This window comes from Centruroides sculpturatus, unplaced genomic scaffold (genome assembly GCF_000671375.1).
Source record: "Centruroides sculpturatus isolate CEXI.00-Female unplaced genomic scaffold, Cexi_2.0 scaffold104, whole genome shotgun sequence".
NCBI lineage: Eukaryota > Metazoa > Arthropoda > Arachnida > Scorpiones > Buthidae > Centruroides > Centruroides sculpturatus.
Genome location: NW_019384379.1, coordinates 288,558 through 300,992, shown reverse-complemented (window position 1 = coordinate 300,992; position 12,435 = coordinate 288,558). Strand labels below are relative to the sequence as shown.

Genomic DNA, 12,435 nt, shown 5'->3' with positions numbered 1-12,435 from the left:
ACTTCGTTCGTGCATTTATCAGTTAATTCTTGCCAAGCGAAGTTGATATTTCCTATGGCATCCACGATGTTATATTTTTTCCAAAACTGCACCAAACAAACATAGATTTAAAGAAAGTACACCTTTTTGTCACCTTTTGCTGATTGGTTTGTGTTCGCAAATAATCGTATTATATACCAATCACTGAAACGATAATTAAAATTTAAATTAGGGTAAATTTTGCGATAATCTAACGCGATAATTTAAATTAGGGTAAATTTTGAGTTTTTTTTTTTAGGCTTCGAGCAGACCGCGCTATATCGAATCAGCGTTAAGCGAGGCAGCATTAAACGGAGTCTTAGTGTACTTGAATTTTCGAAATTAAGAAAATACCAATCTCTATGTTTTTATTAATTTATTTTTCACTAATAATTAAAAATTATCCAATTTCTTAAACTAAATTTCAGCATGGACGTAACGAAAAAAAAAGGTGCTTTTCTTTAAAAATAACTGGCAACGTTACTATTAAATCCCGTATTCTAATTAAATAAAAAGTGATACCGATCTATTAAGGAATTTTTAAATATTTCAATACGACAAATATAAATTAATTATAAACACAATAAAAATTACTTAAGCTAATTTTCCAATTAAATTCCTAACAATTACCAACCAATAATCGGAAAGAAGGAACAGTTCCTCCGTTTATTACTTAATTCCGTTTCGAAACATCTGGTTCTTCGGCTATCCGTATTTAGTCTGTTGTCGGATGAAAAAAATTTAATTCCCGAAAGAAATTTTAGTAAATAAAAGAGAAAAGCATTTTATGGAGACTATTGAGAAATGGCGAACATAGCCGTTCAAAGAATTAAACGGGAATTTAAAGAAGTTGTTAAAAGTGAAGAGGTACTGTATAGGTTGTTTTCAATGCATTACGTCAACCAACGTAATGACCCTGTTTAAAGGCCCTTTGTTGTTTAAAATAACGAGTTCAATTAGAATATTTTACGATTATTTCAAAAATAAACTCTTTTATTTACCGATTTTTATTAACAACTTTATAACGAGAAATTAAACGTTATTTTAAAAACAATTTTTCAATAATGAAATAATTGTTCAATTGCAGTAATTTTCGTGTAAATTTCATTCAGGTTTAATGTATTTATATATTTAAATTTTTATAAAATCAATTTCAGATTTTAAAATTTCTGATTGGTGTATATATTTGTAATTTTCCTTAATTTTATATGGGTTTTTCATATCCAACTTAAAATATTGCAGTTTAAATTAATTTCATTTGCTCGGTAATTACATAAATCTGTTATATTTTACTGAATTCGATTCATTTAGTAAGGTTAATAAGAAAATTTAAATTTAAACTAGATTAAGTAATTATACATTAACAAATTTCTTGATATGTAAAGTAAAATCTTTCTGAAATTTCCCTATTAGAATACACATTTTAGAGTACAGTATGATGCTTTAAATAGGCAATTACAGTCGACCCCCGTATAAGATCATTGATTATTCCGTTTTATATGAATTCCATGTTGTACGAGTCACTTAGATTTTACAAATACCTGTGCCGGGCTGTGAACGGCTCACGTATTTGTAAAATTTAAGTGACTTGTACAACATGGAATTCATATAAAACGGAATAATCAATGATCTTATACGGGGNAGTTTATTAACAATGTGTAATTAATTAATTTGGTTTTATATTCAGATGTCCTGTTAATAATAACAGGATGATTTTTTTGCATTTATTAATGAATCATTAAATTAACAGATAAATTTTGTATAATTTATGAAATTTATAATAAATGAATTCATCAGTCTTAAGCATCCCTATATTTTACAACTTTTTGTAATTTTTTATATGTTTAATTTTTGGTATGATTACTTTGAATCTTCTCTTAAGTCAATAAATTCAATAAGCTTTCTTGAAAGTTAATTAAATATTTGATAAAAAGTTATTTTAGAAACATTTCATTTCATTTGTTTCCATGTTTGTTTTTCAAAACCTTGCATACCTTTAATTTCATTGCATATAAAATATTTTAAATTTATATTTTTATGTAAAGATGCTACCTGCATAATAAATTCATACAATATATTACATGTAATTGTTGTTATATTAATTAAAACTCAAAAATAAAATTTTTAGATTATTTATGATGTCTTTTAGCAATTATACACTATAAACATATGCCAACATTAAAGGAAATTGTTCTTATAGCTTCATGATAACTATTGTGTTCATATATTATTCTTCTAGTTATTATTGTAAAACTTTAAACTTGTTTTAACGTAATTTTGGTAATCATGATTCAATTCTTGAAATCATCTCTGTTTATATTTTTTATATAAAGATTATTTGTAGGAATGTACTGTATTTTTAAGGTCTTTATATATTTTCATAATTGATATTTGTTTCATTTTATCTGGTTAGTACTACAGTATATCCTTTTTTAGTTTGTTTTTAATAAATATAGCATAGGTTTTCAAACTATGGCCTCTGGGCTTCTAATTTGTGAAGTTTTTAGGAATGCACAAGTTATGAAATATTAAATAAATAAACAAACATGTATGTTTGTTTATTTATTTAATATTTCAATTAAAAAAAGAGTGAAAAATATTTACTCATCTTATGAAATGATATATTATTATTTAATATGTAATAAATAATAATAATAATTAATTAAAACAAAGCTGTATTCATCATATTACTCTTATTGTATTTATTTAATATAATCTGTTTTAATCTCTACTTTAAAAGAAATAAAAATCTCCTATAAAATATATTACAAAGCACTATTTTCAAAATTTATTCCAATGATAGCAGTTTTTCATTTATATTAGTTCAAATTTGTGTGTATCTAATAATCTTTATGTATTGGTTTTATTACTGAGAAATTTGAATATTGTAGCAAGTCTTGCACATTCAAGACATGCATCATATTATATACAGTATATGAATCCACTTATCCACGATGATTAAGTCAAAATTACTAAATCAGAAACCAATAGTTTCTGATTTATCTATTGTATAATAGGTCTGATCAAGAAATGAAAACTTTTAACTTTTGCATTTTTGATATTAGATGAAACTAGCATCAAATTATTAGGACCTTGAATAAGTTCTCACTGTTTCCCAACAGATGGTGTTACCAGAACTGCACATGTGTAGTTTAAGATGGTGGTGCATTTGTAAGGAACTATAATAAGCAAGCTTGAAATTCAGTATATGTCATTTCACTGAAATGTAAACAATTTTTTTTTTATAATGTTAAACATGTTGAGTTTCATGCCAAAAAAAAGAGTATTTGCGGGGAATTTTATTGTACTATTTTATTAAAAAAAAAATCTGCAGCTGAAGCACACAGAATTCTTGTTGAGACTTACAGCGACCATGCTCTGTTGGAAATGACATGCAGAGATTGGTTTAGATGCTTCAAAAATAACAATTTTGATGTTGAAGATAAAGAACGCTCTGGTGCACCAAAAAGGTTTGAAGACAAAAAATTGGAGTCATTACTTTGTGAAAACTCCTGTCAGATGCTAGCTGAACTTGCACAATCATTAGGAATTGATCATACAACAGTTTTGAAACGTTTGAAAGTATTAGGAATGATTTCAAAAGCAAGGATATTGGGTGCCGTACGAGTTGAAGCCAAGAGACATTTAACGGTATCTTTTCAGATGTGAACAACTGCTTCAATGGCAGAAAACATAAAATTTTTGCATCATACTGTGACTGGTGATGAAAAGTGGATACACTATGATAACCCTAAACATAGAAGCTCTTGCTTGGGGTAAGTCTGGCCATGCATCAACATCATCGGCAAAGCCAAATATCCATGGTTCAAAGCTTCTGCTCTGCATTTGGTGGGATCAGCTTGGTGTAGTTTATTATGAGTTGCTCAAACCGAATGAAACCATCATGGGAGATTGCTATTGACTACAATTGATGTGTTTGAGCCAATCATTGAAGGAAAAATGGCCGCTATATGAGCAGAGACACGACAAAGTGATTTTGCAACATAACGCTTGGCCACATGTTGCACAACTGGTGAAAACCTACTTGGAAATGCTTAAATGGGAAGTCCTACCCCGCCCACCGTATTCACCAGACATTGCCCCTTCCGATTATCACTTGTTCTGATCGATGGCACATGGCATGGCTGAGCAGCACTTCCATTCTTATGAATATGCCAAAAAATGGGTCAATTCTTGGATAGCCTCAAAAGACAACATGGAATTCATATAAAACGGAATAATCAATGATCTTATACGGGTGTCGACTGTAATTACTGTATATCATTTGATTTCATGATATTTTGTATATCTTAAAAATAAATAATTCTGTCCTGGGATTTCCTGTGATCCCAGGAAACAGTTCACTTTTATCCTGGAATCCTGGGACAAGCAAAAGACNTTTTTTTACTTTTTTTTTTTTTTAAATAAAGCATTAATTTTCATGTAAAAACAGCGAGAACTTAATCAAGGTCCCAATAATTTACTTGTCAATCACAAGGAGAACTGAATCTAAGACTTTGATCTTGACATTGCTGTTCTTTGAATTTGAATTGCAGAATTTTGAGAGATGATGATGATCAAAGTAAACATTAAATTTTGAATATAATGATTTCAGTTTTCTTATTCCCAATATAGCTATTTATGGTTCTTATTCTAATTTCTAACAACTATTTACTAAAATTTAAAGTTTTGATCCTATGATAATACATTGTTGTATATGCACATGGTGAAAAATGAGTCTAAAATTTAAAGAGATACGATAAGACAAAGGAATTTCTTTAATTTTTCACCAGTATTCGATAAATTTACAAGATTTTGTTTGGATTCCAACAATTCCTTGAACAAAATGTCTAGAATGTTAACTCGGACAGGAACATTAACCTGAATTCTTGAGACAAAGGAATGGCTTTACAAAAATATGCGGCATTACAAAATTAAGCACGAAAAACTTACAACTAATTACCTAGGAACTACTTATTCTATAGGGAAGGATAGAAGGAGTATTTGATAGGATAGAACCAAATGTTAATGGTTACCCAACTTAGCTAGTAACCTTATGATCGAAGTTGTATCTTAGATCTCTCTGCTGGACGACACGAAGTCCAATGATCATAGAGTTCGAACTTCTCCTTTCTCTCTTTGGGTTGTAAAGTACTATTTTTAATTTGTTGCTCTACAACGATATTTTTCTTAGAGCCAGGACCTAACGGGTACTTTACGCGGGTTCGCGTTTGTTAGTTGCCAGGCCTGGACTTTTAGCGTGCACCGAAATAAATTAAGGACAAAGTTAGTCACAAAAGAATCTCAATAATAAATGTTTAATCAAGTTTAACCAATACTATATCCAAGATTTATAAACAAACAACAAATTTATTAATCAAAATCAAATCACAAATCAACCCGACAAACTTAAGTCTTATTCTAACTTAGAACTATTCCCCTTGGAATTCCGACAAAACAAAAATCCAATTCTTAACTTAAATACAAATTCTCTTATAACTATCAATCCTAACCGTCACCTCAATTAATACTCGGAACCTGTTCTTCTACTCAAGACTTTCCTATTTCCAAATCACCAAAATCGAACCTTCAATCTCCTACTAGGATTTCCTATTCGACACCTATTCACTGCTACCAGCAGACCAACGCTTTCGGTTCAGGAGCTCACCTCTTCTGTCTTCACTTGAGCTACTGTACTTATAGTATGAGGTGACATCACAGTTCTACTGTAGCCACTCCCCTCATTTACATATCTACACGTAACATTGTTTTCTCTTCGTTATCTGGTAGCTTATTTCTCGACAATACTTTGTTAACCTTTTACAGCATTTCTTTAACAATTATCGGGATGTTTTGTTAAGGTTACACAAGTTCCTAGAAAGTCTATTGGGGTGTCCCCCCTTCAGTGTGGACTTACAATTCTGCCGCTCGGGCGTGCACGTGAGTGCAATGCTAGATATGGCGCTGTCATTTCATCGTCGGTGAGTTGGTTAATCTTTTATCTTCTCGTTTTGAACATTAGGGTGGTGGGTGAGGAAACCTTCGTCCTAACCAAACATAAGCCCCAAACAAAAATATAATAAAGCAAAGTAAAAGTAAACTAAAAATAAAGCACGGACTTGGTTCCTTACAGGGTTTCCTGATAAACTTCCGGAGGGGTTCTCACGTTAGCGTACTTCTAGGGTTCTTCTCTCGTATCTGCTCTTAGACCTACTCGTTCTTTTTTTCTTCTTGGCGATGCGAGATCGACTTGACGATATCCATGAAATACGTTCTCCCAGCTCAACGTCTCTGCCAAAAATGACCCCTCTATCTTCCTTTTAGTGCCTCTGGGCTAACTGCTCCTTTTGTCTTTCAATCATGTAGTTGCCACCCACAGAGAGAAGTTTCCAGAAAGGAGAGTACAAGGGAACAAAGGACACAGAAAGAATGGGAAATGAAATATTATGTTACAAAATTACGTACCATGTTATTTAAAATTACAAAATTTCGTTGAAGTACGTTACAAAATTATGGATTATGACCACAACATTTATTAATTTTTGATTGTCATTTTAAAATTGGCCACTGCTAGTCTATAAGAAATATATGAATGACATTGCTAACTAACAGAATCTTTATGATTTTTATTATTATTTATAGATTGTATGCATGATATTAACTGTGTCTTTTTTTGTACAGTATTCAATTTTCAATTTTTTTTCTTGCAAGCTATGTTTATTTTACATTATAAACATTTAGATCTGATGGCTCCAATAGAAACTTCCTTTTTAATCTATGCATTTACAAAATATCTGTTTTTTCATAGAACATTAAAATATTTTTTATGTTGTAATCTTGATTAACTTTACTTATGATAGACTCATTAGTTTAGCATTCACTTTCTATTTAAACAAATAAATGATTTACCAATTTTCATTCAAATGAATAAAGATACAGTAGACCTCCCTATAACACGGTAGATATGTTCCGTGTTTTATGAAATTCATGTTGTACAAGTCGTTAAATACATGAGCCAATCACAGCCCGGCACGTATGAAGTTTACAGACTACTGCTGTTTGAAAGGTTTTCTTCCATAAAATTAATTGATTCTAGACTAATTTGACTCAACATTTCCAAAACACGTATAATTTTTTGGGAATAATGCATATAAACTATGCTATAAACCAGTGTTTCTCAACCTCTAACGAATCATTGTCCCCTTCAAAGTAGTATCACCTCCTCAATAAAACCATTACGTAGTATCGCCCCCTTCACTTCAAAATTCCGATGCTGAGAGCCAAGGTTAACGCCAAATTCGTATTGCATTGAATAGACTAGTGACCAGTATAATGTTATTTGTTTAATTATTGTACAATGTAACAAATAAAATATCTAATTATTCTTAATATAATGTTTTATTATATCGCCCAGAAAATTGTTTTTCGCCCCCCCCCAAATATAAATTGTTACTAATCGCCCCCTCAACATAGAAAAACACCACATGGGGGCAATATCGCCCCTGTTGAGAAACACTGCTATAAACAAAAAATTGTAGAATTACTTACCAAGTGTGCACCGTTTGACAACGCCATTGCTGAAGCTTGTTTTCGTCATGGAGCAGTGCATCGAATGGCAGGGGCATGTTTCCTGATAAATTATTTTTCTTCAAAAAATTCGCTGAACTTTGGAGACATTATTGATATAAATATAATTTTTATGGCTGTTAAATAATAAATGGTTTTTAGTAGGTCCACTGCTCATTTAAACTCAACGGTTTGTGCAATATCCACTATTGGTCTAGATTCGACCAATCCTGTCGTGACACGAGTCTGTGATGACGTTTTACCGTATCATACAAGTCTTTTTTAGTGTGTTTATACGAATATGATCACAATTTTTTTGCCATTATATACAAATCCATATTATATGAACCCATTTTATAGGGTGTCTACTGTATTTAACATTTCTTTAAATTCAAACAACCAATATTATTTTTGATCTATTTTTATCTATATTTGAACAAATGTTTTTGGCTATTTAGTTTGATCTTTGGAACCCAAAGACTGCTGCTTACACGGCTGAAAACATTCATTTGAACATAGTTTTAACAGCTCAAAGATTGCTTCTTTATAATTTACTTAGCTTAGAATCATCTCAAACATTTTTCTGTCACCAAAATAAATCATTTGAAACAATGGCAACAGCAATCAATGAATTATCATGAAATTTTTGTTATGAATAGTATATGTTGAGTTTAAGAATCAAAGCCTGTGAGACAAGCAGTTAGGAGTTGGGCCACCTAGAGCAGGGGAAAAAATAGAAATATAGTAGCAGCACTGAGAAGCAACAAATTGTTGCAAAATTTTTGAACAAGTAGCTGAAGTCCAGCAAAGGTAACGTAACAGGGAATCAAAGTTCCCTTGTGTATATATACACAGTTGAGTTCACCTAAGAGAGTTTCCTTGGGATTGTTGCATCATACTCCCTTATCCATGTAATAAGATTGTCAAGGATATCATGTAATAGTATTTCATTCTCTTCACTTTTTTATGCCTTAGGAGTTCTATATAACTTAAAACACACTTGGAATGTTAAAATTCATTATCACATAATTTTACTGTACTTACATATTGGTTCCATTCTTATATTGTCTATTTTATTGTTCTTTCAAATAATCAGTATATTTACTAATCACATTACTTTTACTTCTCAGAAATACAGTAGCCTAGCTAAAAAGATGCAAATATCATCTTTCCAAAATTTCTGAATGTTCTCTATGGGATATAAAATAAGTACAGTACTAAGCAAAGTGTGATCTCAAAATGCTGGTTACTAATCATTTCTTGCCTTATCCACTTAAGATGTGATGTACATGTGCATTGTATATATATATGTTACTGTGAAAGACTGAAATTAGAGAATGTCGGTATTCTCTGGTGAATGTCGACACATACAAAATACGTCGGTAAAAGACCGAATATTTGGTTATATTATTATACATTTGAACAATCGCCAGTGTATGTCGACAAGCATAGATAAGCTTTGGTGGAGGTCAAAACAACACCCGGGAAGCTGATGTCAACAGAGAGGCGACAGTCTGTCGCCAAATCCTTTGTGTGTAACTGGAGGTAGGACAAGGTCTTTTGATCCCATGAGGTGGGGATTGGTTTGTCAGGTTGAATGGTGGAGGATGAGAGGGGTTGTCGTTAAGGCGTTGGCGATATCTGAATAAAAGATACCATTAACAGATCAGTTCGTGATCACGTAATAATGTAATCAGTTCGAAATTATAAAGAAAAGTTACTTTCCATAGATGAGAGTTCTTCTCAAGAAATATCACTGAGAGAAGCAGCTGCAGCTAATTCGAAAAGTGGAGGGCAAGGCTATACATGCTGTCATTGCAAAAAAATGTGTTCCACAAATAAATGCAGTTGTAAAAGCAAGGGACGCTTGTCCAATTCAAAGTGCCATTACAGTTTAAGTTGTTGCAATAAATAAGATTGTAATTATATTATTTTCTTTTAATGATTTAGAATGTACTGTTCATTTTAGGTTCAACAGTTTATTTACATATGCTGTTAAGCTTTCTCCTATTTTCACGTATTAAAAAGTTGCATTTTTGTCTTAATGTAATAAAAATATTTTTATTCAACACTCACCATCAGTGCATGCTGAATGTTGACATTTGCCGGTGTAAGTGAGAAATAATGATATTTAGCAAATATTTCATACATACGCGAAACATCTGTGTGAATGCTGAATGCTGACATTCACCGGAGAATGTTGACATTCGTTAGATATTGGTCACTCACAGTAACATATATATATATTTATTTATTTATTTTATGATACCTTTTTAATATGTAATTTCTTCTCAGTGTGTGTTCAGTAAAAGCTGTTAAGATCCTACAAGAAATCTTTTGACTGTCTGTGTATTAGAGAGCTGACCAATGAATTTTTCCCACCAAATCTCCACATAACATATATCATGCTATAGAGAACCTTATTGCCATGCACTCAATGCAATGATTTACTGTAAGATTAAAGACAGACCCAAAAATTTTCCTTAGAATAGTGTTCCCTTATTCAGACTGATGTTCTGAAAGTGCTATTGACACTCTGCTCGTTTAAATAGACTACTCTACTATCTGATGCTTTATTAACAAAAGTCCCTGTTCTATTGTAAACATAGAATAGAGGGGGGAAAAACAAGAACATGAGAGATAGCTCTCTCTTAAGCAAATTGCTCCCTTCTCTGTTGCTCTGTTAAGTGAACTAAAGATATTACTTATATAATTTTAGAATCATTAAATGTTACTTTAAATTTTCTTGGTCATCTATATGTTGGTGTTCTAAACTACTCAAAACAAAAATATAAATAAATACTGTATGCATGTATAAATATAAATACATTAATGTGTTATATATATAACACATTAATGTATTTTAGATAATGATTTCACATTTTAATACTTTACAAGCTAATGAATAGAAACTTTGTATACTAAAGATTGATCAAAATAAAATTAATCAAAGTATTCAGAAACTACAATAAAAAATACAAAAGAACATAAATTATCTGCATAATCCAAACATCATTGTTTCCTATTGATGTCATGATAGCTATTAAATTTTTATCATTGTTATCATTGGTAACAAGAGCTTTTTGATATAATTGGTCAACAAGTGGAAGGGTTTCAAAGAATATAGTAAAGAAAGAAAAATATCACTGAATATAAGAAAGTTTCTGAAGACTTTTAAATTGTAGAAATGAAATTAGATGAGCTGATACAAAATTGAGAATTGTGCATTTTCTTAATTTAGATTTTAGATTTCTTGAAATATTAAAATAATGTAAATATTTATCAATAATAATAAAGACAGAAATGGTTCTGCAAAATTGAGATTTCAGATGATGAATAATCAAAATGCAGAAAGAAGATAAAATTTAGGAATAATTAATAATGAAAGTTTAGAAGAATTTGGGAATAATAAATTAAAAATGAAACTTTCAGTAAGTTTTATGGTGATGTTCTATTTACACAAAATGAACAGACTTATAGTAAGTTGCTTATAAGGTTAATATAAATAAATTATTAAACATTTATACAATAAGTAATTTCTTTAATGATGTAGTAAATTTTCTTTTATGAACTATTATCAATACTATTACCAAATATTAAGATGAGAAGGAACAATATTAAAATTTTAAAACTAAATTTAAATTTTAATATTGAATATTTGATTTAATAGCTATATTTGATATGATAATACATTAACAATAGGTAAAGATTTTACCAATTTCTTTAATGTAAGTTATTTTGAAATCAAATAACTTATTACTAGTTTCAAAATGTAATATATATTATTTCCAAATTTTTGTTTTTTTATAATTTATTTCCAAAAAAGCTTAACATTTCATATTAAAATTGTATATCAGTTTCTTTACTTTCATGTAATATCAATGACCAAATGATATGAAGACAAATGTTACCAGTATTCTTTTGATAAATATTTTTTAATTACTTAATATTTTTTGTATTAAGATCATACTGCTTTTAGAATCTTATACTTATACCTCAGTCTTTTAAATGTATTAAATTTTTTTCTTAATTTTTGTGACATTATACATTTGATTTATGTTCATTGTCTCCATTTACTATTTCTTATAGGATTATTGATAAGTTCTTTCTTTTGTATAATACAAGGGTTGCACCAAAAGTAATGATTACTTGTGAATTCTTGGGAAATGGAACTATCTTTTATTGTTATATACAGTCTTTATTACCTTCTTTGGGAACAAACCTCGCTAAATCCGATATATAATATACCTACACACCAACCGAATGCCAAAAATCTATCGGGCTAGTATAAGGCTAGTTATTAAATGAATTATATAACCAATTTGGCTCTAGTGGTCAGCATTAGGCGCCATCTCTTATTAACATTAATAATTATAAATAAATTTATTTATAATTATTAATGTTCAAATTAAAGTTAGCCTATTTATGGCCTTCTCAGAGAGAACCAATGGACAAGACTTTATTAAATTTGCACGTGTTTTATATCATGGGAAAGATATTTATGGAAAAAAAATAGTTTTCAAAAATTATCACCTGGGGTGTTTTTTTTTTTTAGCCTATATTATTTAGATTTACAAAACCATTCATAGACAACCATAATTAGCTTATTCGGGCATAAATACATTTACAGTAGAACCTCGATTATCCGCCCTAATTGGGGACTGGGGTTGGTCGGATAATTGAAAAGTCGGATAACCGAAAAGTATGAAAAAATCCATTATTAGTGTAGTATATTATTATATCCCATGTAATTAGTATATTAGTATATCGCTATTAACCTATTTTGCGTTGAATTTTCATCGATGTTAAGCCTAACAAAAATTTTTTAAAATAATAATCGTCGCTATTGTA

At 30.1% G+C, this 12,435-nt stretch overlaps 1 protein-coding gene across 3 annotated transcripts in view; it reads left to right on the top strand.

Annotated features, from left to right (window-relative positions):
* Positions 1 to 624: 624 nt before the first annotated feature.
* Positions 625 to 12,435, top strand: part of LOC111617835 (ubiquitin-conjugating enzyme E2 K-like) — a 58,640-nt gene continuing 46,829 nt past the window's right edge. The window contains exon 1 of one of the 3 annotated variants that reach the window (XM_023359147.1): positions 625 to 885. In XM_023359147.1, coding sequence (XP_023214915.1) covers positions 823 to 885 — 63 coding nt within the window. In that variant the 5' untranslated portion in view covers positions 625 to 822. The remainder of the gene's footprint in view (positions 886 to 12,435) is intronic. The other 2 variants (XR_002755497.1, XM_023359146.1) reach the window with 2 other exon arrangements.